At 39.1% G+C, this 22,615-nt stretch overlaps 1 protein-coding gene and 1 non-coding gene across 2 annotated transcripts; both read left to right on the top strand.

The window, feature by feature from the left end:
- The first annotated feature begins 855 nt into the window (after positions 1 to 855).
- Positions 856 to 22,361, top strand: CD180 (CD180 molecule). Its single transcript, XM_049768769.1, has 3 exons — positions 856 to 971; positions 16,341 to 16,507; positions 20,602 to 22,361. The coding sequence occupies exons 1-3, from the start codon at positions 882 to 884 to the stop codon at positions 22,328 to 22,330; spliced, it is 1,986 nt and encodes a 661-aa protein (XP_049624726.1). The 5' UTR covers positions 856 to 881; the 3' UTR covers positions 22,331 to 22,361.
- Positions 10,653 to 10,782, top strand: LOC126002441 (small nucleolar RNA SNORA72). The gene has a single exon (XR_007493143.1). It is a non-coding gene; the product is annotated as a small nucleolar RNA SNORA72 (small nucleolar RNA).
- Positions 22,362 to 22,615: the final 254 nt, after the last annotated feature.

Here is a 22,615-nt window from a genome sequence, read left to right as displayed (position 1 = left end):
CAGGTCCTTGCATTGTTATCACTGGCTTTGACTAAGAATCACTGTGGTGCCTCTAGGACCTTTAAATACTACTTGAAAGAACTTAAAAATAAAAGGAAAAAAAAAACAGAAATAAATTTGTTTCATTGAGCTTTTACTTTATTTTAAATGATTGCTTCATCTTGTACCAGAAAAAGTTTAGAAACTCTTAAGAAGCAGCCGTGTCAAGATGGCTCTTTTCTTTTTTTCTTTCTTTTTTGTTGTTGTTGTTGCTGCTGTGGTTTTTTGTTTTTGTTGTGCACTTAGTGGTGCTAAGGCTCTGCACTCAGAAATTCTCCTGGCAGGTTCAAAGGACCATATGGGACACTGGGGACAGAACCTGGGTCTGCTATGTTCAAGGTCCTACTCACTGTGCTTTTGTTCTGGGCCCCAAGATGTCTTTCTTAACTACTCTCTTCACCAGAGAACTGCTCCCTCCCCATCTCCTATCAGGCTGGACAGGAACAGGAACAGAGCTGCTGAGCAAACCTGAACCATAGGGGTGAGGGATGAATATTTCCCCTCACTTCCTAAGACACAGGTATAGAGGTGACCAACACAGCAGTAATAATGCAAGGACACTATACTTCCATTCCAGGGATATCATTGTTTCCTCCTGCTCATTTCTGGCTCCAGCAGGAGCTAGATCTTCAGCTATTTCTGGCAAGAATGGGTGGTATGCAAAAAGAACTTCCCCTTTTTATTTTTGCTGCACAGAGCCAGCTGAAGCAGAGCAGTGCACAGCATTTCTTGCTCTAAGATCACCTCTGGCTGCCACATGGCTGAAGTCATCAGGGTTTGATTCCATTCCCAGCTCTTGCCCTTAGATAAGTTGCAACAAAGAAGACTGCATCTATTCTGCCATGCCTTCGAATGTCCTTGGCTTCCTCTTTGCAGTGTTACTCTCTGCCAGCTATCAAATCATCAGTTCTTTGGACCAGAAGTGCACTGAGGTAAGTCCACACATTTTTGTCTTTGTCCACCTTAAACTACCAGAAAATTCTAATACTCAGTACATAGTCCCTGTTGAACATGGCTATTTCAATGCTCACTATACTACACACAAAAATGTGTGTGCGTGTGTGTGTGTGTGTGTGTGTGACAGAGGGGTGGAATGGAGGAAAGGAGAGAGCAAGGGAGGAAGGAAGAGAGAGAGAGAGAGAAAGAGAGGGGTAGAGAGAGAAAAAAGAGAGAGGCCCAAGATAGCAAGATAGAAGCCAGAAATAAACTCAGATATTTTTATTGGAAAAGGTGTTTTCCTGCTCTGGAAACACTCCTACCCCTCGCCCCTACAAACTACTCTAATTTGGACATAAAATATCAAGAGGGATTCTGGGCAAGGAGTTGCCCTCCAAGCTGCTGCCTGCCATGAAGAAATTGACCAATATACCCACCCATGGCCATTGCTTCAAAGAGTCCTTCCATTTCCTGGCTTTCTTGGCAGAAGTGCCAAGAAACAAACATGCCAGGATTTTGAGCACAGAAAGAAATTATGAATGAGTCTGGTTTTTTCTTCAAATATTGGACAACCCTCCATTTGCTTGACTAACTTACAGGAGTAATGTCTGAGAAGAGCTCCAAATGGCACCTACTATTTTGGATTAGAAACATACTGATTGATCTGGGGGTGAGGTAACATGGAGAGAAAGTTAAAAGGTCTTAACTCTAGCTTTAACCTTTCTTCCACTTACTCTGAATCCAAAATTGACCAGTCCCAGAGACTCCATGGAATTATTCTTTGAATGGGAAAGGGTAGGAATGGGAAGGAGGTTCTCATGGGTGGGCAGCTTCTTGGGCTTTGAGGATGAAAGAAGAGACAGAAGAAATCACAGGTGCAAAATGGCCACACTTGGGCACCACAGAAGAATAAGAAAGCACATGGTAAAGCTTTCTTTCATGAGAACCCTAGTGAAGATGAACTATTGCCTAGAGGTGGGCAAAAAGAGAACCCCATTATTCTGGAATGAGGAAGGAACTGGGCTGTGCTTAGGCTAAGATGAGCCACAGTGCTTCTGATTAGGTAATGCCCAGCAGGTATGTTAGTTTGTTCTGGCAGCAACCTTAAGTACCTCAGGCTGGATGACTTAGTCATCAGACAAGTATTTTCTCACAATTATGGTAACTATAGTTCCAGTCAGAAGGTAACAGTAGGGTTGGCTCTCTGGTGCCTCTTTCCTCCATGTATGTCTTCCTCCAAATGCTTCTCTCTGTTAAAGCTCCCAAATAAGCTTGACAGAACCATACCAATAACTTCACTTGAACAAGTGACATCCTTAAAAATCTTGTCTGAATAAAGGCACCGCTAAGGTGCTGGACTTAATGCTGAAACATTTGAATTGAGATGTAGAAGAGACATAATTCAGCTCACAACAAATAGGACATTTACCTCAGCCTCCAGAAAGTTTCCTCCTCATCCATCAGGTTGAAAGCTCAACTTCCCATAGATACCTTAGTGGCAAAATAAAGTGTAAGAACCTGATCTCAGTGATCAGATACAAATGTTGTATACCTGCCAGAGAAGATAATATTACCATAGAAATATTACCACAGAAACTGGGGAAGGAGGCTAGCAACCACTTCTACACGTCAGCTAACCTTCAACTCTAAATCCCCATTCTCACTGAAAAGTCAAGAAGTTCCTCTGAAGCCCACAGTATCCTCACAATAGCTAACTTTGTAAACCCAAGCAAATGTCAGATCAACCTAGTTCTCTATTGAGGACACCAGGCCCCATAGTCTTTTTTAGAGACTGCACCTACAATGGTGGTAGGGAGGCAAAAGAAATGGGATAAGTAGCCTGGACCAGCATTTCTCATTCAGGGATCAAGCTAGTATCCTGTAAATCATCTAAGATAGCCCAATAAACCCACAGGCTAAAAAATCACATAATGGGGGAACCAAGGCATAAAACTAGAGGTTCAACCACTAAGACAAGAGAGCCACAAGCAGAAAGAAAACAAGGTTAAAAGAGGGCCACAGTCAGAAAATACTGACTGTGAGAAATAGACTGGCTTCTTTTCATGCTGCATATTTAAGGGTCTTCTGTGTTATTCAAGTCATAGGGGGTGGTGTGTCCTAGGACTTCAGGTTTCTTCTTGCACTGCACAGAGAAGTTTCTTTTTTAATATATCAGTCAAGAAAAAAAAAAATCTTCAACCTCTCTGCAGCCCTTGGGATGCCTTGGAAATGCTTTAGTTACTGCTGGACTGTTGGTTTACTGGTGCTACCCTAATCAATATTTGTATGCCACCCTAGGGTGTGATCTGGTGATGGGATATTGGATTATTTCCCTACTTGGTTATTCCTCTCCCACCCTAGGGTGTGGCCTAAATCATGTCAATAAAAGTAGGAGTCTGAGGAAGGCAGGAGCTCATTCTTCATTCTTCTTCCACTGAGCTGCATTCCTTCTTAGGAGCAAAAAGCTTGTGTGGGTGGACACCTTGCTTGAATGCTGGGATTTCCTGAATCTGTCCCTTAAAAAAAAAAAAGAAGAAGAAGAATGGAGTTTGGGGCAAGGGAAGGGAGAAAGGCAGAGAGTCAGAGAAGAAGCAGCTTAGAAGAAGCTGCTTGGAATAAGATGAGCAAAGAAGCCATGTAAGGAATTGCACATGGTGGATAGGATCATAAAATAAACCGAGTTGTCTCTGATAAAACTTTAACTGACTGCTTGTGATTATTTCTCCACTATTATCCTGCATCTTTAGATCCATCTGTCAAAGGGCCTAGAGGTGCCGTGCTGAGGAAGGCCTCACCCAAGACTAAGACTTTAGCAATATATTTTATAATTTAAAACAACACCGGACCACAAGGTTTCTATACCTTCTCTCTCTCTCATGTAAAATGAATTTTTTGCTTAGGAATTCTAAAGAAGGAGGGATAGAGGGAGAGAAAGAAACATTCTCAAGAGAGAATGTGGGTTTCTCCAAAGGTGGAGAGAGTCCCCACATATACATCCCTGTATGAAAGTAGGAAAGAAGGAAGATGTGGGTGATATGTGCATGCTGGTACCATGTACATTGGCTGGCAACACACACATGTGCCTCCATGACCTTTTCTAGTGTGTATTTCCAGGCAACAAGATTCTAAGACTGTTTATTGAGCACTGACTTTTGTGACTCAGGGGAAAGAATCGGTAGATTTAGGCTGCAAGCAGAGGCAGAAGAGAGGGAGGCATGGAAGAGACATTCTAGATGAACCTTTGACTCTTTTTCAAGCAGGAGTTAACCCAGTTGGCACACCCCACCCCCTGCTTTCCTTTCCTCTTTTGTTCCCTCCAGGGTAAGCACTTTACTCCATTTGCTGGACATCTTTCTATAATAGGGTTTAGCGGGCTCTGTTCTAAAAATAAGATCATTTTGGGTTTTTTGTTTTTGTTTTTGTTTTTTTATTTGGTTTCTGGGCTGCACCAAGTGACTCTCAGGGGTTACTCCTGGTATGTGCCCAGAAATCGCTTCTGGCTTGGGGAACCATATGGGACACTGGAGGATCAAACTGTGATCCATCCTAGGCTAGCATCAGGAAGGCAGTTGCCTTACCACTCTGCCACTGCACCTGCCCAACCCTTCTGTTCTTGAATTGAACTTTTCTATCTGAAAAATGTTCATTGAAAAAATTCATATGGAAAATTCTACCAATTCATAGTGTGCTGATCAATGAATTTCTACCAGGTAAACAATTTCATGTGATCAACCTACAGACTACCAAAGTAAATATTCTTTGTTCCTCCAAAGCTCCTTTCCTAGGAGTAACAATAGTCTGACACTCGTCCGCAAGGACTGCCAGAATTCTGACTTCTAGCGCCTTAGAATCTATATTATTTATATAGAATCAAAATTATTTGCCTAGATTTGTGTTTTACATAAATGGGACAGTTTAAGTGTATAATCAACTTTAAAAAAAGAGCACATTTTATTTATTTATTTTGATCACACCTAGCATTGCTCAGGTTTTCTACTAGCTCTGCACTCAGAAATCACTCCTGGAGGGCTGGAGTGGGGGACTGTAAAGGATGCTTGAATCAAATCTGGGTAAGCCATATGCAACAAAACTATCCTACCTACTATGCTATCACTCTAGCATCATAATTTATTATTCACTCCACATTAAACTATGAGTGGTTTTGGGTGAAGTTGCATGCAGTGACCATTGATTCATTTACTGCTGAATGATAGTGCATTGCACTATTTTTTATTATTTTGATTAAACAGACATTTGTATGACTTCCAATTTGGGGGCCATTTTGAATTCTTCTACTTTGGACATACTTAGGTATGACATAACAATTTAGCAATCCATTTAACTCTTCTTGTTGAGTGTTAGAAATCATTATCTCATTAATCCTTAGAATTAGCCTGCAACAAAGAAGTTAATATCCTCAACCTACAGTTGGGATGAAGAGACACACAGTTGGATGGTTGAGAGCAAGAATTTGAACAGGTAGTCCAACTATGGACAACAGAAAAAAATTTAAAAAAATTGTGAAATGCAGATAATTGGAGGAACCTTTTACTAGAAAAGTCAGATTACCAATTAAGTTTTAGGGCTATGCCTTCTTCTGAGTGTTTTTGTTCGCTTTCCAGAGAGTAATTGTCACTCTGGTATTCAGATAAGTCTAAGCACTCTCTTTGCATAGAGAAGTGATTAACATGGAGGGGTTAGGGTTCTGAACACCATACTCCTGCATGGGGTTAAAGACTGCTGCGTGTAGTAGCTGCTGATGAGACCTTTGAAAAGGTGGGAATCAACACTTGGTGGAAACTCAATGGCTTCTAAATTAGAAAGTGATTTCAACCTGTGTGTGAGGAGAGAAAATACAGCGGAATGGCAGGGAGTGAGAGATACAGCATAAACTAGCAAAATAAGATCCTGATTGAAAAAATGCAAATGAATACCTGGAGGGAGAAGGAATTGCAAACACAGATGTCGCCTTGTGAGTCCTGCTCCTTGTAAAAGCTCAGCTCTGTTGCAGAGCTTGAGATAAAGTGGTTGGCCCAAATCCCAGTATGAAAGGGGTCCTGAGCAAATTCCCCCAATATGGGACTAGAGGTAGCAGTGGGGCTGTGGCCCTACTCACTGCATAAATTCCCATCCAAGGGATCCAGTCTATGAGGATACTAGCTAAAGAAAAAAGTGACTTTAGAAATTGAGCAGATATGAGGTCGGGAGAATGAAAACTGGGTTTTGAGGAAGTAGCCAGGCAGATCCAGAGAAACCAGAGGCTGCAAAAGCTACCCAGGGTGGATCCATGTGTCATGATACTTCACAGTAGGCCCATCACTGGGGTTAAAATGGCAACGACCAAGTGTCCTAAGTCAGCCTTCTTCTCCCTCTACTGTCCCTTCCTTCACTGTACAGTTACTTGGCAATCTTGGGTTCCATGCTTGGCTTTCAGAACTCTCTCTCAAAAAATTTAATAAAGATATATCCTCACCTAAGTAATATTTCCATCAATATGTATATATCCAGGATCAGATTATAAGGAAACATTTACAAACTCTGAATAAATAACATTTTATAAAATTAAGCCTATGCTGTTTTTTTTTAAAACAACAACAACAACATTGCTTTAATTGTAAAGTCAGTCATAAAAGAAAATGAAGGGCAGGTGAATTATCAATTTGGGGGGGGTTGGGTTTTAGGCCACACCTAGCAGTACTCAGGGGTTCCTCCTGACTCTGCATTCAGAAATCACTCCTGGCAGGCCGGGAGGCCATATATAATGTCAGGATTCGAATCATTGTCCTGAGTTGGCCGCTTGCAAGGCAAATGCCCTACCACTGTGCTATCTCTCCAGCCTCATGAATTATCAATTTAAAGATGAAAGAGATATGACATGTAGATAATACAGCAGTTAGGACACTTACCTTGCTCCTGGCCAAAATCTGGCATCACAGGATCCTCAGGGTTTCACAAGAAAATATCTTTGGATGTAGAGTCAAAAAAAAGTGCTAAGTATAGCTTTTCTGACATCAAACAAAAAAAGTAATATAAAATAAATTGTCTTAGCTTTTTGGAAGAATTTTTTTTAAAAAACAAAAAAATTACCCTAAAATATAATACTAGAGGAGAAATTTGACTATAGATTCTATACTGCATCAGTGTTAAATCTTGTTTCTTAAGAATAATAAAAGCAAAGTATCATGATATCCACAACTTACTCTCAATTAAGAAAAGAACAACATCAACTGTGGCATGTGTGTGTGTGTGTGCATGTATGTGTGTTTTGTAAAGTGCATTAGCAGAGAGATAGCTTAGTGATAGAGTACTGGCCTTGTATGTACAAAGTTCTGGGTTCCATCTTTAGTGCTACAATAGTAAAACAAAAAGAATCAATAATCTGGGGACATTATTTTTAAAAATGCATTACTTATTTAAACACTGGTTATAAGGTTGTTCATAATACAGTTGGTTTCTTTTTTTTTACAATTGCAAAGTTTTCATGATTTAATTTAAGGAACGTAATGTACAATATCCTTCACCAGTGCACATTTCCTGCCACCAACTTACCAAGTTTCCCTCCCACCCTCCTCCTGCCTGCATCTAAGGCAATTTTCTTTTCTCTTTCTTCTCTTACACTCACTCACTCACATGCTCTTTCTTTCTTCATTGTTTTCCTTTTAAACGCTAAAATTTGCAATATTGTTGCTGAAGGAGTATCGTGCCCATCACTTTATCTCCTATCAGTACCAGTTCTTGTCCAGTGTGATCATGTCTAACTATTGTCACAGTGGCCCCTTCTCTGCCCTAACTGTACTCTCCCACTATTTGAGACAAGCTTCCTAACAAGAACTGGTCCTCCTGGCCCTCATTTCTATTGCTTCTGCATACTATTGTTATAAGATCTTTTGTTTGTTTGGTTGGTTGGTTGGTTGGTTGGTTTTGGGGGCCATACCTGGTGATGCTCAAGGGTTACTCCTGGCTACGTGCTCAGAAATCACTCCCGGCTTACAGGACCATATGGGACACCGGGAGGATCGAACCGCGGTCTATCCTAGGCTGGCATGCAAGGCAAATGCCCTACCACTGTGATATAGCTCTGGCCCCAGCATAATACTCTTTGTATCCATTCATGTATAAACAAATTTCATGATTTCATTTTTTCCTAATAGCTGCATAGTTAGTTATCCATTGTGTAAATGTACCACAGTTTCTTTATCCACTCATCTTCCTAGCACTTGGGTTGTTTCCTGATTCTGTGATTTCATTAGGGTTTTTTGGCATGTGTTTTTAGGCTTAGAATGTATATTCCTGTGATTAGTATTTCTGGGTCATATGGATGTTCAATTTCTAGTTTATTGAGGAATATCCATATATTTTTAAAAAGACTGGATCAGTGTACATTGAATGAGTGTTTTTTTATCCCCGCATCCATACCAATACTAGTTGTCCTTGTTCTTTGTAATATGCGCCAATCTCTGTGGAATAAGATAATATCTCATTGCTATTTTGATTTGCATCTCCCTGATGATTAATGATGTGGAGCATTTTTTTCATGTGCCTTTTGGCCACCTGGATTTTTCTTTTTGAGGAAATGTCTGTTCGTTTCTTCTCTAAATTGGAGACAACTTAATATAGTTTAGATGATTCTAGAGTATGTGGTAGACTGATGTCACCATCAATAAGAATCATTTAATTTGTACAGGATTGTTATTATGAAGTACAAAGAAAGAAGTTGGGGTACCCAGGAAAACATCAGAAATGTACTTGTTCCTTAATTCTCCTCTGAGTTCCTTTCATGTCATTTACCTATTTCTCCCAGGAACTGAAGCAGAGAGTTCAGTTTATATTCAACTAGAAATTAGTTAAGAGTATGTATGGCAGAGGCTACTGGTATGTTTCTCAAAACTCCTTGCATGGGCTACAAACTGGTTCTCAGTCTTTGCTGGACTGCAGTAACTCAGTTATTTCATTTTCCTGCCTTTCTGTCTTCAAGGAGGCCCCTGAGGCCACCAGCTCAGTCAAGCTTTTCCTTGATTTTCAGTTTCTGAGAATCACATTAGTCCAGTAAAGTGCTTATGAAAGCACAGAAAAGGGTAATGTAGGTGTCTGGGTATAATGTAGAAATAGTCAGGAAAAAGAAGAAATTATCAGCAGTGAGCCTTTGGAAGACAGGCCAGAATACTATATCATGAATTGGGGATATTCCCTATTTTTCATGGATATGTGACAAGGGTTAAGGCAATAGAGGCCAAAGAAGAAAAATGCTTTCTTGAAAGCTAAACCATACCTCAGTGTCTACATGTCTTTCCTCCTGGTCTGTGTTCACAGGCACCAAAGAGGGATCTAGCGGAAGCTGCTTTCTCTCACCAGTCAGCTAAATCTAAATTTAAAATGTGAGGTATGGATTTCAAGGGCATTATGTGGACTTGTGATACTGTCTGGTGCATATTGAATCTATAAACTAAAGAATTATAAGGAAATATTAAGCTGATGTGTGCATCAGTGACAATCTTAAGCGTATTACTTTATGAGTTAGACAGATAACTCAAGGTTCAAGGAACTTGCATATGACCAACACCTGTTCAGTTCCTCGCCCAACATGGTTTCTCTAGTACTACAAAGCCTGAGCAGCAGTGCATCCTCAGACTTACATTAAATTACTTTGAAGAGTCACCAGGAGTGGTCCAGAATCTCTGAAGCACATCTTGGAAGGGCCCCATAAAACAGTGTTGCTCTATAGAAGAAACCTTTCTTGTGAATAAGAGTGCACTGTGGTTGCCATTTCTATGCGAGTTGGCATGAATAAAGTGAAAAGGAGGCAAAGAGGGGTATTTGAAAAACATCAGGCTTCAGAGTGAAGAAAGATACCTGTAGTCTTCTCTTTATCCTTAAGTGGGTCTACCAGTGACTCTTCATGAGAGCTGCTGGTCTGAATGGAGTCTGGAGTCTTTCTCATACCAGGTACAATGGCATCTCTTGTGACACCACGTCATGTGTGTTTTTAAGGAAAAGGCAAAGCTGGAAAGCTGTTTGAAGAAGATTCTGAGAGATAGTTCTCAAGTGCATTTTATCTAAATTTTGTCTTGTTCCCCTAGGGACTCCCCATGCAAAGCAGACAACTTAAGTTCCCTGCAGAAGAGACCCACTCATTCATATACAAAAAAATATAAACCCTCCGCCCTTCGTCCACTTATCTGAAGGCACTGTCTAGATGCTCCTGCAATTTACAGACACTACTTCCTTTTTATTTTTACTTACTTATCCCATGATTTGTAACAAATTAGGCCTGCAACAAGCAGAAGTTGGCAGATTTGTGAATAATTGAGTCTTTGGGGTGAGGAAATTCTCTGAACTTCCTCCGAAAGGCTTGCCCACATGCTAGGCAGCAGCAGCTACAGGTCCAGAGGTCCACAATTGAGTCATGTTTTAAAATGGCAAGGCCTTGTGACCTAAGATCTGTGACACATTGCTGGTTTTTTTTTATGTATTAGGATTAAACATTTATAATGTTAGTTATTTTCAAGGAAGGTCCAACTAAGCATCACGCAACATTCAGCAACTATTCACTTTCTTATTCCATCTATCTACTCCTTCCTTTCTTTTATTGCTGGAGTATTTTAAAGTAATCCCTAAACAGGTCATTTTATTCTTAGGTATGTCAATGCATATTTTGAAAGAATAAGAATATTTCTCTTTTGAAAGTGCTTGCTGTTTCATTTTTATAATCATCAGGGCAGTCTAAATATTTTCTATATTAATATAATTCCTATATCCCCAGAACTAGTTATTTCCGAAGCTCTTGTTTTATAAATGTTAGTGATAAACTAAGTCTGATTTATAGAATATATCATGTGTGGCAGATGTCTTTGACTCTGGGTATCTTTGATCAACCTTGAGAAATGACAGTACAGTAAACTCAATGTCTTTTGAAGATAAACTGCTGCCAATTTAATAGTTACCAGTTACCACTAACTGAATTTTACAATAAAATTTAAACAGTATGAGAAAATTTTTTCTATCACCAACATAATCTACAATTTCTTATTATAACCTAATATCCCATTCTCAGAATTCTCTGACAGTCTATAAAATGTTTTTCTAAATGCTTTATCATAATCTGAATATAAACAGAGGCTGTTTTATTACTTATTGGTTACTTATCAAGCTCTAGGCCTTTTTAAACAAGTGTGGTCTCCTTCCTTGTCACTTTCTCTCCAACGCAGAACAGTACATAATAAATAATGCCAACACAGTACATAACTTGAAATGTTAATAAAAATAAAGTTCAGGGGCTGTAAGTGTGGCACAAGTGGTAGGGCATTGCCTTGAATGTGTCTGACCGAGGATGAGTATTGGTTTGATCCCTGGCATCCCATATGGTCTCCCAAGCCTGCCAGGAGCAATTTCTGAGTGTAGAGCCAGGAGTAACCCCTGAGTGCTACTGGTTATGCCTCACCACCTCCCCCCCCAAAAAAAGACTCTTGACCCTATCTTACACTACATTTGCAAAACTAAATTCAGGGACCAGGTGATAGGATAGCACTAGAGAACTTACCTGGTTTCAATCTCTGGCATCCCATATAGTCCCCCAAGTCCATGAGGAATGAAGCCTGAGTCAGAGCCAGTAGTAATAACTGGATGTGCCCCCTCCAAAAAAACCAAAAAACGAAACTCAATTCAAAATGTATCACATACCAAATATATAAAATGCATTCAGGAAAACAATAGTTGAAACTCTCCACAATATTTATTTAGGAGGTATCTATAATAATTTAATACTATTGGCAAAAAAAAGAAACAAAAAAACATATGGGACTACATCAAATTAAAAAGTTCTGCACAGTGGAAAAATCATTGCGGAAATAAAATATTCACACGCCAATCATCTAAGAAATGGGAACTAGAGATAATACAGTAGTTAGGGTGCTTCCCTTGCACATGACCTACCTGGGTTAGATTTCTGATATCCCACATGCTTCTCTAAACTCTTCTAAGGGATCCCCAAGTGCAGAACCAGAAGTAAGACCTGAACACTGTTAGGTGTGTCCCAAAACATATAGTTATAACAAAACTTTAAAACTTACAAAATTCAACAAATAGCAAATGTACCAATAAACAGTAATAAAAGATAGACATTCTTCTAAAGAAGACAGAGAAAAAAGAGACATGAAAAAGTGTAAGTGTTCATTAGCAATGCTTTCAGGAAAATGCAAACCAAAATTGTGATGATATATTAGTCGTGATATTCCCTTACTCCAAAAAGTCTGGAAACAACTAGGTTGGTGGAGATATTATGAAAAAATAGCACTCACTCACTGTTGGTGGAACTTGTTTCTGATTCAGCCTCTATGTAAAACAGTATGATAACTTTACAAAAAAATTAATAATAGAACCCTTTATTATCCAACATTTCTGTTTTTTGTTTTTTGGGTCACACCCAGCAGTGCTTAGGGGTTACTCCTGGCTCTACGCTCAGAAATCACTCCTGAGAGGCTCGGGGAACCATGTGGGATGCCAGGACTTGAATCACCATCCTTCTGCATACAAGGCAAACGCCTTACCTCTATGCTATCTGTCCGGCTCCTATTATCTAGCATTTCTATCTCTTGACATCTATACCAACATAAAAGCATTAATTTGGAAATATATCTGCAAACCTATTCCCTGCACCACTACCTATAATAGCCAGTACTAGATAAATCCAAATACAGGTAAATAGAGAAACTGTGGTTTATATGCACAATATACTACTCAGCCATAAAAAGGATAAATCTCAAATTTTTCTTAACCTGGATGGATGGAAGTGGAGTGTGTTACATTCTAGAAAGTGAATAAGGAGGAGTAAAATAAATATTACTGATCTCACTCATTTATTAAGCATAAAGAAACAATGGAAGGGAATAGCCAATGAAACTAATATTGAGATTCTGCCTAAAGAACTGAATCTTCCAGAGTGGGGGTAGGGGATATGAAGCAGGACAAAAGAGAAGAGACCAAGTCAATTCATCAACTGAGTTTTTTAGACCTGTTATTTGACCTGAAATTTCAGTTTGGAGTTTTCTCATTTCTATCTTCATATTCTCTTGGTTCTTATTAGTGTTCTCTTCTATACTTTCTTTGAGTTCTTTGAACATCTTCCATATTTTGACTCTAAACTTCTTGTCTGAGAGACTGACTAGTCGGTTGGCCATGTTTTGATCATCTGAGTTGCCGTCTTCATTCTCTATGCCTGGCGCTGGCCTGCATTGTTTCCCCATTGTCACACTTGTATTGTGGGTTTTTCTACATGTGTATTCATTGTATTCATTGGCTAAATGATGTACTCGGCCACGACCTCTGGCTTCTCCCTTTCTGGGCGTGTAAACTCACCTCCAGGGAATGCTAGCCATCCACAGATGAGCCACACACAGGATGAAATCAGGCCGAGAATGCAGCACAGCACAGAAGACAGAAAAACATGAATGAGCTTTCCCATGGGTTAACAGCAACTGAGGATAGAATTAGTACACTGGAAAATGAGATGAATAACAACTCCATACAGTAGAAGAGACTGGAAAAAAGCCTTAAAGCAAATGATCAAACAATGGAAAAATTACTCAAAGAATGGGAACAGATGAAAATAGAAGTCTATGATAAGCTCAACAGAAACAACTTAAAAATCATTGGAGTCCCAGAGACCCAGGAAGAAAATCTCCAGGAAGAATCAACGGTCAAGAACATCATTAAAGAGAAACTACCAGAGCTAAAGAATATATGCGATCAAATCCTGCATGCCCGAAGAATACCAACTAAAAAAAAAAAACACCCCAAGACACATCCTAGTCACAATGATGAACCCCATAGATAGAGACAGAATTCTGAATGCAGCAAGATCAAAAAAAGAAATTACATTCAAGGGAGCATCCTTGAGATTTATGGCAGACCTGTCACAAGAAACACTCAAGGCCAGAAGGCAGTGGTGGGACATAGTGACAAAACTCAATGAAAGAAATGCTTAGCCTAGAATACTGTACCCAGCAAAACTCACTTTCAGGTTCGAAGGAAGAATACATGGTTTCACAAACAACAGCTCAGAAACTTTACAGACTCAAAACCAGTCTTAAAAGAAAAACTGAAAGACCTACTTTAAGACAAGACTGACCAACAGAGACACCAAACTTCGATAGAAAAATGGCACTAAATCCCAGGACAATTCTTTCTCTCAATGTCAATGGACTAAATGCACCATTTAAGAGACACAGAGTGGCTAAATGGATCAAAAAACTCAACCCAACCTTCTGCTGCCTACAAGAAACGCACCTGAATAGTCAGAACAAGCATAGACTCAAAATAAAAGGCTGGAGGAAAATTATCCAAGCAAACAACACCCATAAAAAAGCTGGGGTGTCCATAGTAATATCAGATGATGCAAACTTTATACTCAGGAAAGTTATAAGGGACAAAGATGGACATTTTGTATTAATCAAGGGATTTGTACAGCAGGAAGAAATCACTATCCTAAACATATATGCACTGAATGATGGACCAGCAAAATATTTAATACAATTGTTGACAAATTTGAAAAATAGTATCAATAACAACACAATAGTTGTGGGAGACCTCACTACGGCATGTCAACACTTGATAGGTCAACCAGACTGAAACTCAACAAGAATGTACTAGACCTGAAAAGAGAAATGGAAGAAAGAGGCCTAGTATATATATATATATATATATATATATATATATATATATATATATATATATATATTACACTCCACCCCCAGAAACCTGGATACACATTCTTCTCTAATGTACATGGGACATTCTCCATGATAGACTACATGCTGGCACATAAAATATACCTCCATAATATCAAGAGGATAGAAATACCTTCACTGACCACAAGGCCCTGAAATTATATGTGAACTACAAAGGGACAGAAGAAAAACTTTAATACCTGGAAGTTAAACAGCCTAATACTGAATAACCAGTGGATCTGAGATGATATCAAAGAGGAAATCAAAACCTTCCTGGAAACAAATGACAATAGAGACACTATCAGAACTTATGGGACACAGCAAAACTGGTATTGAGAGGAAAATTTATAGCTTTGCAAGCACACATCAAGAAAGAAGGGGCATACCTGAATAGCTTAATGACGCAACTCATAGAATTAAAAAGTGCTCAACAAAAGGAACCAAAAATAGAGAGACAGAAGGAAATATCAAAGCCGTCAGGAGAGATGAAGTCATGAAATTTTCCTATACATGGATGTACATGGAATCTATTATGCTGAGTGAAATAAGTCAGAGAGAGAGAGAGAGAGAGAGAGACAGAGAGAGAGAGACAGAGAGAGACAGAGAGAGAGAGAAACGCAGAATGGTCTCACTCATCTATGGGTTTTAAGAAAAATGAAAGACATTCTTGCAATAATAATTTTCAGACACAAAAGAAAGAAGGGCTGGAAGTTAGTTCACCTCCTGAAGCTCACCACAAACAGGGATGAGTTTTGTTAGAGAAATAACTATATTTCGAACTATCCTAATAATGAGAATGTATGAAGGAAATAGAAAGCCTGCTTAGAGTACAGGCAGGGGTTGGGTGGGGAGCAGGGAGACTTGGGACATTGGTAATGGGAATGTTGCACTGGTGATGGGTGGTGTTCTTTACATGACTGAAACCCAAACAACACAATCATGTATGTAATAAAGGTGTTTAAATAAAAAATATATTAAAAAACGAAATAGTGATGAAAGGATATTGTCACCTGATTGTACACTGATGCATATCTAAAACATTAATACTAATGTTATCATGATACTATCATCATCATCATCATCAAGGCAATCATTTTGTAGTATTTCCCTATGCTTATTTTGAAAATACGAGAAATAAAAACACATACGTTTTAGTGGTCCTCAAATTATGGCTCATGGGCCACAAATTGTGTTTGTTCCCATTTTGTTTCTTCACTTCAAAATAAGTTATATGCAGTGTGCATAGGAATTTTTTCATAGGTTTTGATTTTTTACTATAGTCTGGCCCTCCAACGGTCTGAGGGACAGTCAACTGGCCCTGTTTAAAATGTTTGAGGACCACTGCTGATATGATATGGTATGGAATCCTACTCATTCTATTTCCAGCTACAGAAGATTCAATTTTGTATATATACCATATTTAATCAATAGTTCTATACTAATAGATAATCTGGTTATTATCACTGCTTTTCTATAAAAAACAATTCTAAAATAAATACATTTTTGTGTAAGTTCTTTTGAATTTTTGCAAGTATATATTTTGTAAAGATTCCTAAAGAGTCAAAGAATTGAACACATGCATTTTTGTTTGGTAGTCAACACATTTCTAAATCTGATATTAACCTGCAAAATTTCTCTCATCAGAAAGAAGTCAACAAAACATACAACTGTGAAAATTTAGGTCTCAGAGAAATTCCGGACACTTTACCAAACACAGTAGAATTTTTGGAATTTGGCTTTAATCTTCTACCAGCAATTCAAAATACAACTTTCAGCAGAATTATAAATCTTGTCTTTTTGGATTTGACCAGGTACGTATCTGTGTTCCTGTCTGTGCTTCCCGTCCCCTTAAGTAAACATGCAACTTGCTTTAACATTGTCTTCTGACCTTGGTTGCACAGAGACTATCTGTTTATTCTACAGGTTTACATTTACAAGTAAAATATTTTTATGCAGGTGAAACATACTTTAAATAAATACCAATAAATAGAGAGGAAAATGTGTTATTATACCAGAGCACAGAGGATGTTCTCAAACTAGATTGTTTATGATGCTATTTAAGAAGTTATAAGAACTACTGATAACAAAACAAAATAAAATTTATATTAAATCAGATACAAACCAGAGAAATAATACATAGAAGAAAATGCTTGTCTGGCACATGGCTGACCTTGACTCTATCCCTGCTAGTCTCCCTAGCACCACCAACATGACCCTTGAGCACAGAGTCAGTAAGGCCTGAACATTATCATGTACAGCTCAAAACCAAACAAGCCCCCCAAAGAATCAGATACCATGTTTTACTACAAGCTACCACAGTTACCCTATAAATTATAACCATGGTGCAGAAGAAATGCAAAAAAATAAAGAAAGAAAACTAAAAGGATCTGGAGTGTGGACTTTGGCTATGAATGCTTGAGTTGCTCAGCTAGTGTGTCTGCAGAACAACACATTGTTAGCCACATGATTTCTCATATAAACCTCCCTGTGAAGTGAACAGAAGGAATCTCACTGCTGGACTGAGTGGTGAGGAAGCAGCGTCTTCAAATTTTTTTAGTTTAATTCCAGTTTTTGGGTAAGGGAGCTGGGATTCTGTTTTCCTGGTTCTGATCCCAGCCCAGAATACTCCCAGTTTAATACCCAATATAAATGACACGTTGGCATTCTGATATTACCTTTTCTCAGTTTAATAATTTTCATTGATTTGTCTTTTTATAAATTCTAGATTATTTCAAATATTTTCTTTCATCATATTTTTTATTATTGTCTTTCCCTTTAAAAATAGAAAATACAGGGGCTGGAGCAATGGCTCAGCGGTAGGGTGTTTGCTTGCACGCAGCTGACCCAGGACGGACCATGGTTTGATCCCATGGTATCCCATATGGTCCCCCAAGCCAGGAGCAATTTCTGAGCACATAGCCAGAAGTAAAGCCTGAGAGTCACTGGTGTGACCCAAAATTCCACACACACACACAAAAAAAAAAAAAAAAAAAAAAAGAAAAGGAAAGAAAGAAAGAAAATACATGGGGATTGAAGAGAATACAGCAGGCCATGTGCAAGGACACTTGCCTTACATGCAGCCAATGTAGGCTCAATCCCCGGCATACCTTATGGTGCCCTAAACCTACCTGGAATCATTCTTGATTTCAGAGCCAGGACAAAATGGATTGCCCAACAAGTCAAACATATGTTTTGTATGTCTCTGTGCTCAGAAGTCACTCCTGGCAGGCTCCAGGACTATATGGGATGCCAGGATTCAAACCGGGGTCCATCCTGTTTTAGCTGCATGCAAGGCAAATGCCTTACCTCTATGTATCACTGTGGCCCCTGAAAAAAAAAATTTTTTTTATTTTTAGGTCACACCTGGTAGCGCTCAATTTCTGTGCTCAGAAATTGTTCCTGGCAGACTCAGGGGACCATATGGGATGCCGGAAATTGAACCCGGGTCTCTCCTGGATCAGCTATGTGCAAGGCAAAAGCCCTAGAGCTATGCTAACACTCCAGTGCTAAGATTGAAAATTTGATTCAAAATTTAAATAAAAGTTTTTGTCTAACTTTAGCAAAATGTTTCCTTATGGTTCATAAATTTGTTTAATTTTACTTTGTTTCTTGACCACATCCCTTGGTGCATAAGAGCTATTCTTGGCTGGTACTCAGGAGTAATCCTTAGCAGTGCATGGTACCAGAGTTTTGAAACAGGTTCAGCAGGATGCAAGGCAAGTGCCTTAGCCCTTACACAACATCTCTAGTCCTTGAGAAACCTTTTCTTTATGTTTCTTTTTGGTGTGTGTGTGTATGGGGAGTGCAGTTTAGGTGTATACTCATTGGTATTCAGGGAGTTTTTTCTGGCTCTGTTGTCAGGAGAGACCACTGGACATGCTCAAGAATTAAACCGAAGTTCTCAGCATATGAGAGCTTTAGTTCTTGTACTATATCTCTCTAGCTCATGTCTTAGTAAATTCTTATTTTGAGCTCACTTACCTTGTGGAACTTCGTGTAAATCTTTATCTAAAATGCATTTCTGAAATTAAATATTCCCAATAAATTATTAATATTGTCATGCAATGATATTTTGATTTATAAAATAGGTCTATTGTTTTTGGAGTTGCTTATTGGAATATGAATGAGATGTCCAGAATAGATTTAAAATAATTCAGAAGAGAAAAGTGGAAATAGATGAAATAAGAATTTATGGCAAAATATTCAGAACTTTTGCATCTGTGTTAAGATTTATAACCATTCATGGTACTTTTCACTTTATGTATATGTAAATTTGAAATGTTTCTCATAAAACTTTAATTATGTACTTCTCTACCAGTTTCCTGTAGTCACTATCAGTCTGGAAGCATTTTAAACTCTCTGGTTCCCCTTTTTTCTTGGTTTTTCGGGTTACACCCGTTTGATGCTCAGGGGTTACTCCTGGCTAAGCGCTCAGAAATTGCCCCTGGCTTGGGGGGACCATATGGGATGCCAGGGGATCAAACCGCGATCCTTCCCTGGCTAGGGCTTGCAAGGCAGACACCTTATCTCTAGCGCCACCTCGCCAGCCCCGGTGGTTCCCTTTTCTTTTGAGAGATTCATGGAGGTAGATCAAATTAAGGCTAAGGTCCTCATGAAGAAGCTTCTGGTTAGGGACTTTCAGAGATTTTTTTTTTCCGTTGCTGCTCATTCTACCAGGGTCTCAGCCCAAGACAAATACAGAACTTCAAGGTGTTCTTCAGTGGCAGGTTCTTCTAAGGTCATCCACTATAAAGACCCCTTTATGGGGAACTCATTTTTTTTTTTGAGGGATATGAGTCACATCTAGTGGTGTCCAGGAAGTTTTCAGGTTTTTGACAAAGGTCCAGGTTTGTTTCCTGACACTGGTAAACATGGTTTATTCTACAAAGGTCTTCAGGGACTAGCAGATAAAGACAAGCTAGATTGAGGGCTTGTTTACTTTTATAGATTTAAGTTTCCTTTATACAGCATATTTCTTTGTTGTTGTTGTTTTTGGACCACAACTGGAGGTGTTCAGGGGCTACTCCTTGTTCTGTGATCAGAAATCGCTCCTGGCAGGATTGGGGGACCAATTGGAATGCCAGGGTCCTTGCATGCAAGGTAAACACCCTACCTGCTATACTATCACTCTGGCCCCTATATAGTATATTTCTAAGAAATTCTCTAATTAGCCTCTGGGAGAGATTTGTGTGTGAGAGAATGAAAGATAAGAGAAGGAAGAAGAGGAGTAAAATAAGGATAAGAGGAATAGAAAGAAGGAAAAGAAGGAGGAGGAAGAAGAGGAGGAGGAGGAGGAGAGAAGACAAAGGGGAATGCAAATACAAAGGGAAAGGCAAATGCAAAAGAAAAGAAGAAAGAAGAGAAGAAAAGGAGGAGAGAAAGATTAGAGAAAGATAGCTGATATTTTTAGGTGCCATATCTGGATGAGTTTATCTGGTCTGTTGCTATATAAAAATACTATATGTATAATTTAATGCATAACCATTCTGCAAATCATTCTTAGACTATTTTCAGACTTCCTAAGTGATCAGTGATAGGAACTCACGTTACTTTTTCATGACATAGATTCATATGAAATATTATTTGTCACATTAAGCTTTACATATCTAACATACTTTGTATAAACTTAAGTAATAGTTTGATTTTGCTTAGATTTAGAACACAAATGTCTGAGAGTTCAAACTAAATATAAGATATCTAGAAAAAGTTAAATTCAGGTGTTCACAACTAAGGTTAGTGATTAGTTAATTTACCATCTGGGAATATTAAAAAACAATGTTTTGTAAATAATGAACAATAATTGCATGTTGTTTTCATTATGCATCAAATATGGCTTTGTTCATATCGATCACTGTGACTGTTTTTTCTCTAAGTAGTTACTATTAAATACTATTATATATTTAAGGTGTCAAATTAACTGGATACATGAAGATACTTTTCAAAGCCATCTTCAACTGGACACTATTGTGTTGACTGGAAATCCCTTGATATTCATGGCTGAAACATCACTCAATGGGCCCCGATCTCTTAGGCATCTTTTCTTAATCCAAACAGGGATATCAAATCTTGAGTTCATCCCAATACAAAATCTGAAAAGCTTGGAAAGTCTGTATCTTGGAAGCAACTACATTTCTTCCATGAAGTTTCCCCCCAACTTCCCAACACAGAATTTGAAAGTCCTGGAGTTACAGAATAATGCGATACACTACCTTTCTCGTGAGGACATGGGGGCTCTGAGGCAGGCCAGCAACCTCAGTCTTGATTTCAGTGGCAATGATATCACTGGCATTGAACCGGGGGCTTTTTATTCAAAAAACTTCCAAAGTTTGAAATTTGGAGGCACACTTAATGTGTCTGTTATACTAAATGGTCTGCTGAACTCTACCATTCAGTCTCTCTGGCTGGGGACATTCCAGGACCTTGATAATCAAGACATTACTCCAGCCATGCTGGAGGGGCTCTGCCGAATGCATGTACATAGCCTCAACTTGCAGAATCATTATTTCTCTGATGTGTCACTTACTATGTTCCAGTGCTTCACGGGACTCCAGGAATTGGATCTCACATATACTCACTTAAGTGTGCTCCCCTCTGGGATTGCAGGTATGACCTTGCTCAAGAAATTGGTCCTCAACTCAAATCATTTTCACCAATTGTGCCAAATCAGTGCTGCCAGTTTCCCTTTCCTTACAGACCTCTTCATCAAAGGTAACTTAGAGAAACTAGACCTTGGGGTTGGCTGTTTGGAAAAACTAGAACATCTTGAGAAACTTGATTTAAGCCACAGCCAAGTGGAGGCTTCTGAGTGCTGCAATCTACAACTCAAAACTTTGCCCCACTTGCAGAACCTAAACCTGAGCTATAACCAACCCCTTGGGCTTCAGCATCAGGCATTTAAAGAATGTCAGCATCTCCAAAATTTAGATTTGTCATTCACCCAATTGCGTGTTGATTCTTCACAGAGTCCTTTTCAAAACCTCCAATTCTTACAGGTTCTGAATCTCTCTCACTGCGTTCTGGATACCAGCAATCAGAACCTTCTTGCAGGCATCACAAATCTCCAATATCTCAACTTAGAGGGCAATCACTTTTCAGATGGCAACATCCCCAAGGCCAATCTATTTCAGACTTTGAGTACTTTGAAGACGTTGGTTTTATCTTTATGTGAACTCCTCTCTATAGACGAACAAGCATTCCAACACCTTGAAAAACTGAGCTACGTTGATTTAAGCCACAACAGCCTGACAAGTAGCAGCATCAATGCACTTGGCCACCTGAAGGGGCTCTACCTTAATCTGGCGGCCAACAACATGGACATCATTCCATGGCATGTCCTTCCCATCTTGTCACAGCAGAGCACCATTAACCTAAGTCTTAACCCCTTGGACTGCACCTGCACCAATATTCATTTCATCACATGGTACAAAGAAAACCTGAAACACGTCGTGAACTTAGAGAAGACTGTGTGTGCAAACCCCCCAGCTCTGAGGGGAATGAAGGTCTCTGATGTTGAACTGGCTTGTGGGATGACAACTGTGGGCATCTTATTTCTCTTTGTGTTTTTACTCTTGTTCATTATAGGGCTCGGCTTTTTAGTTAAATTCCTTCTCAGGTGGAAATACCAGCACATCTAGTGCTTAAGATTGTCCATGATTGCCAATAAAAGCAGATGTGTCTAGGAAATTGTCATGTATTTATGACCAGGCTTTGTAGCTTGGTTGCTGAAGCTGGATGTGATTCCCCATGATTTTTCTGAGGCCCAAGACCCAGGCAGAACCAACCTTTGCATGCTATTTTCTCCCACAGCAGGTGGATAGAAGATGAAGTGGATAGAAAATGAACAGAGAAGGCCCAAAAGAGGAAAATTCTCCTTCTCTTTCTTTGAATAGAGATCCTCAATGCCCAGGCTTGCCCCCACT

This window comes from Suncus etruscus, chromosome 2, assembly GCF_024139225.1.
Source record: "Suncus etruscus isolate mSunEtr1 chromosome 2, mSunEtr1.pri.cur, whole genome shotgun sequence".
Lineage (NCBI taxonomy): Eukaryota > Metazoa > Chordata > Mammalia > Eulipotyphla > Soricidae > Suncus > Suncus etruscus.
The sequence above is the reverse complement of the archived record's forward strand: the minus strand, read 5'-3'. Positions and strand labels throughout refer to the sequence as shown.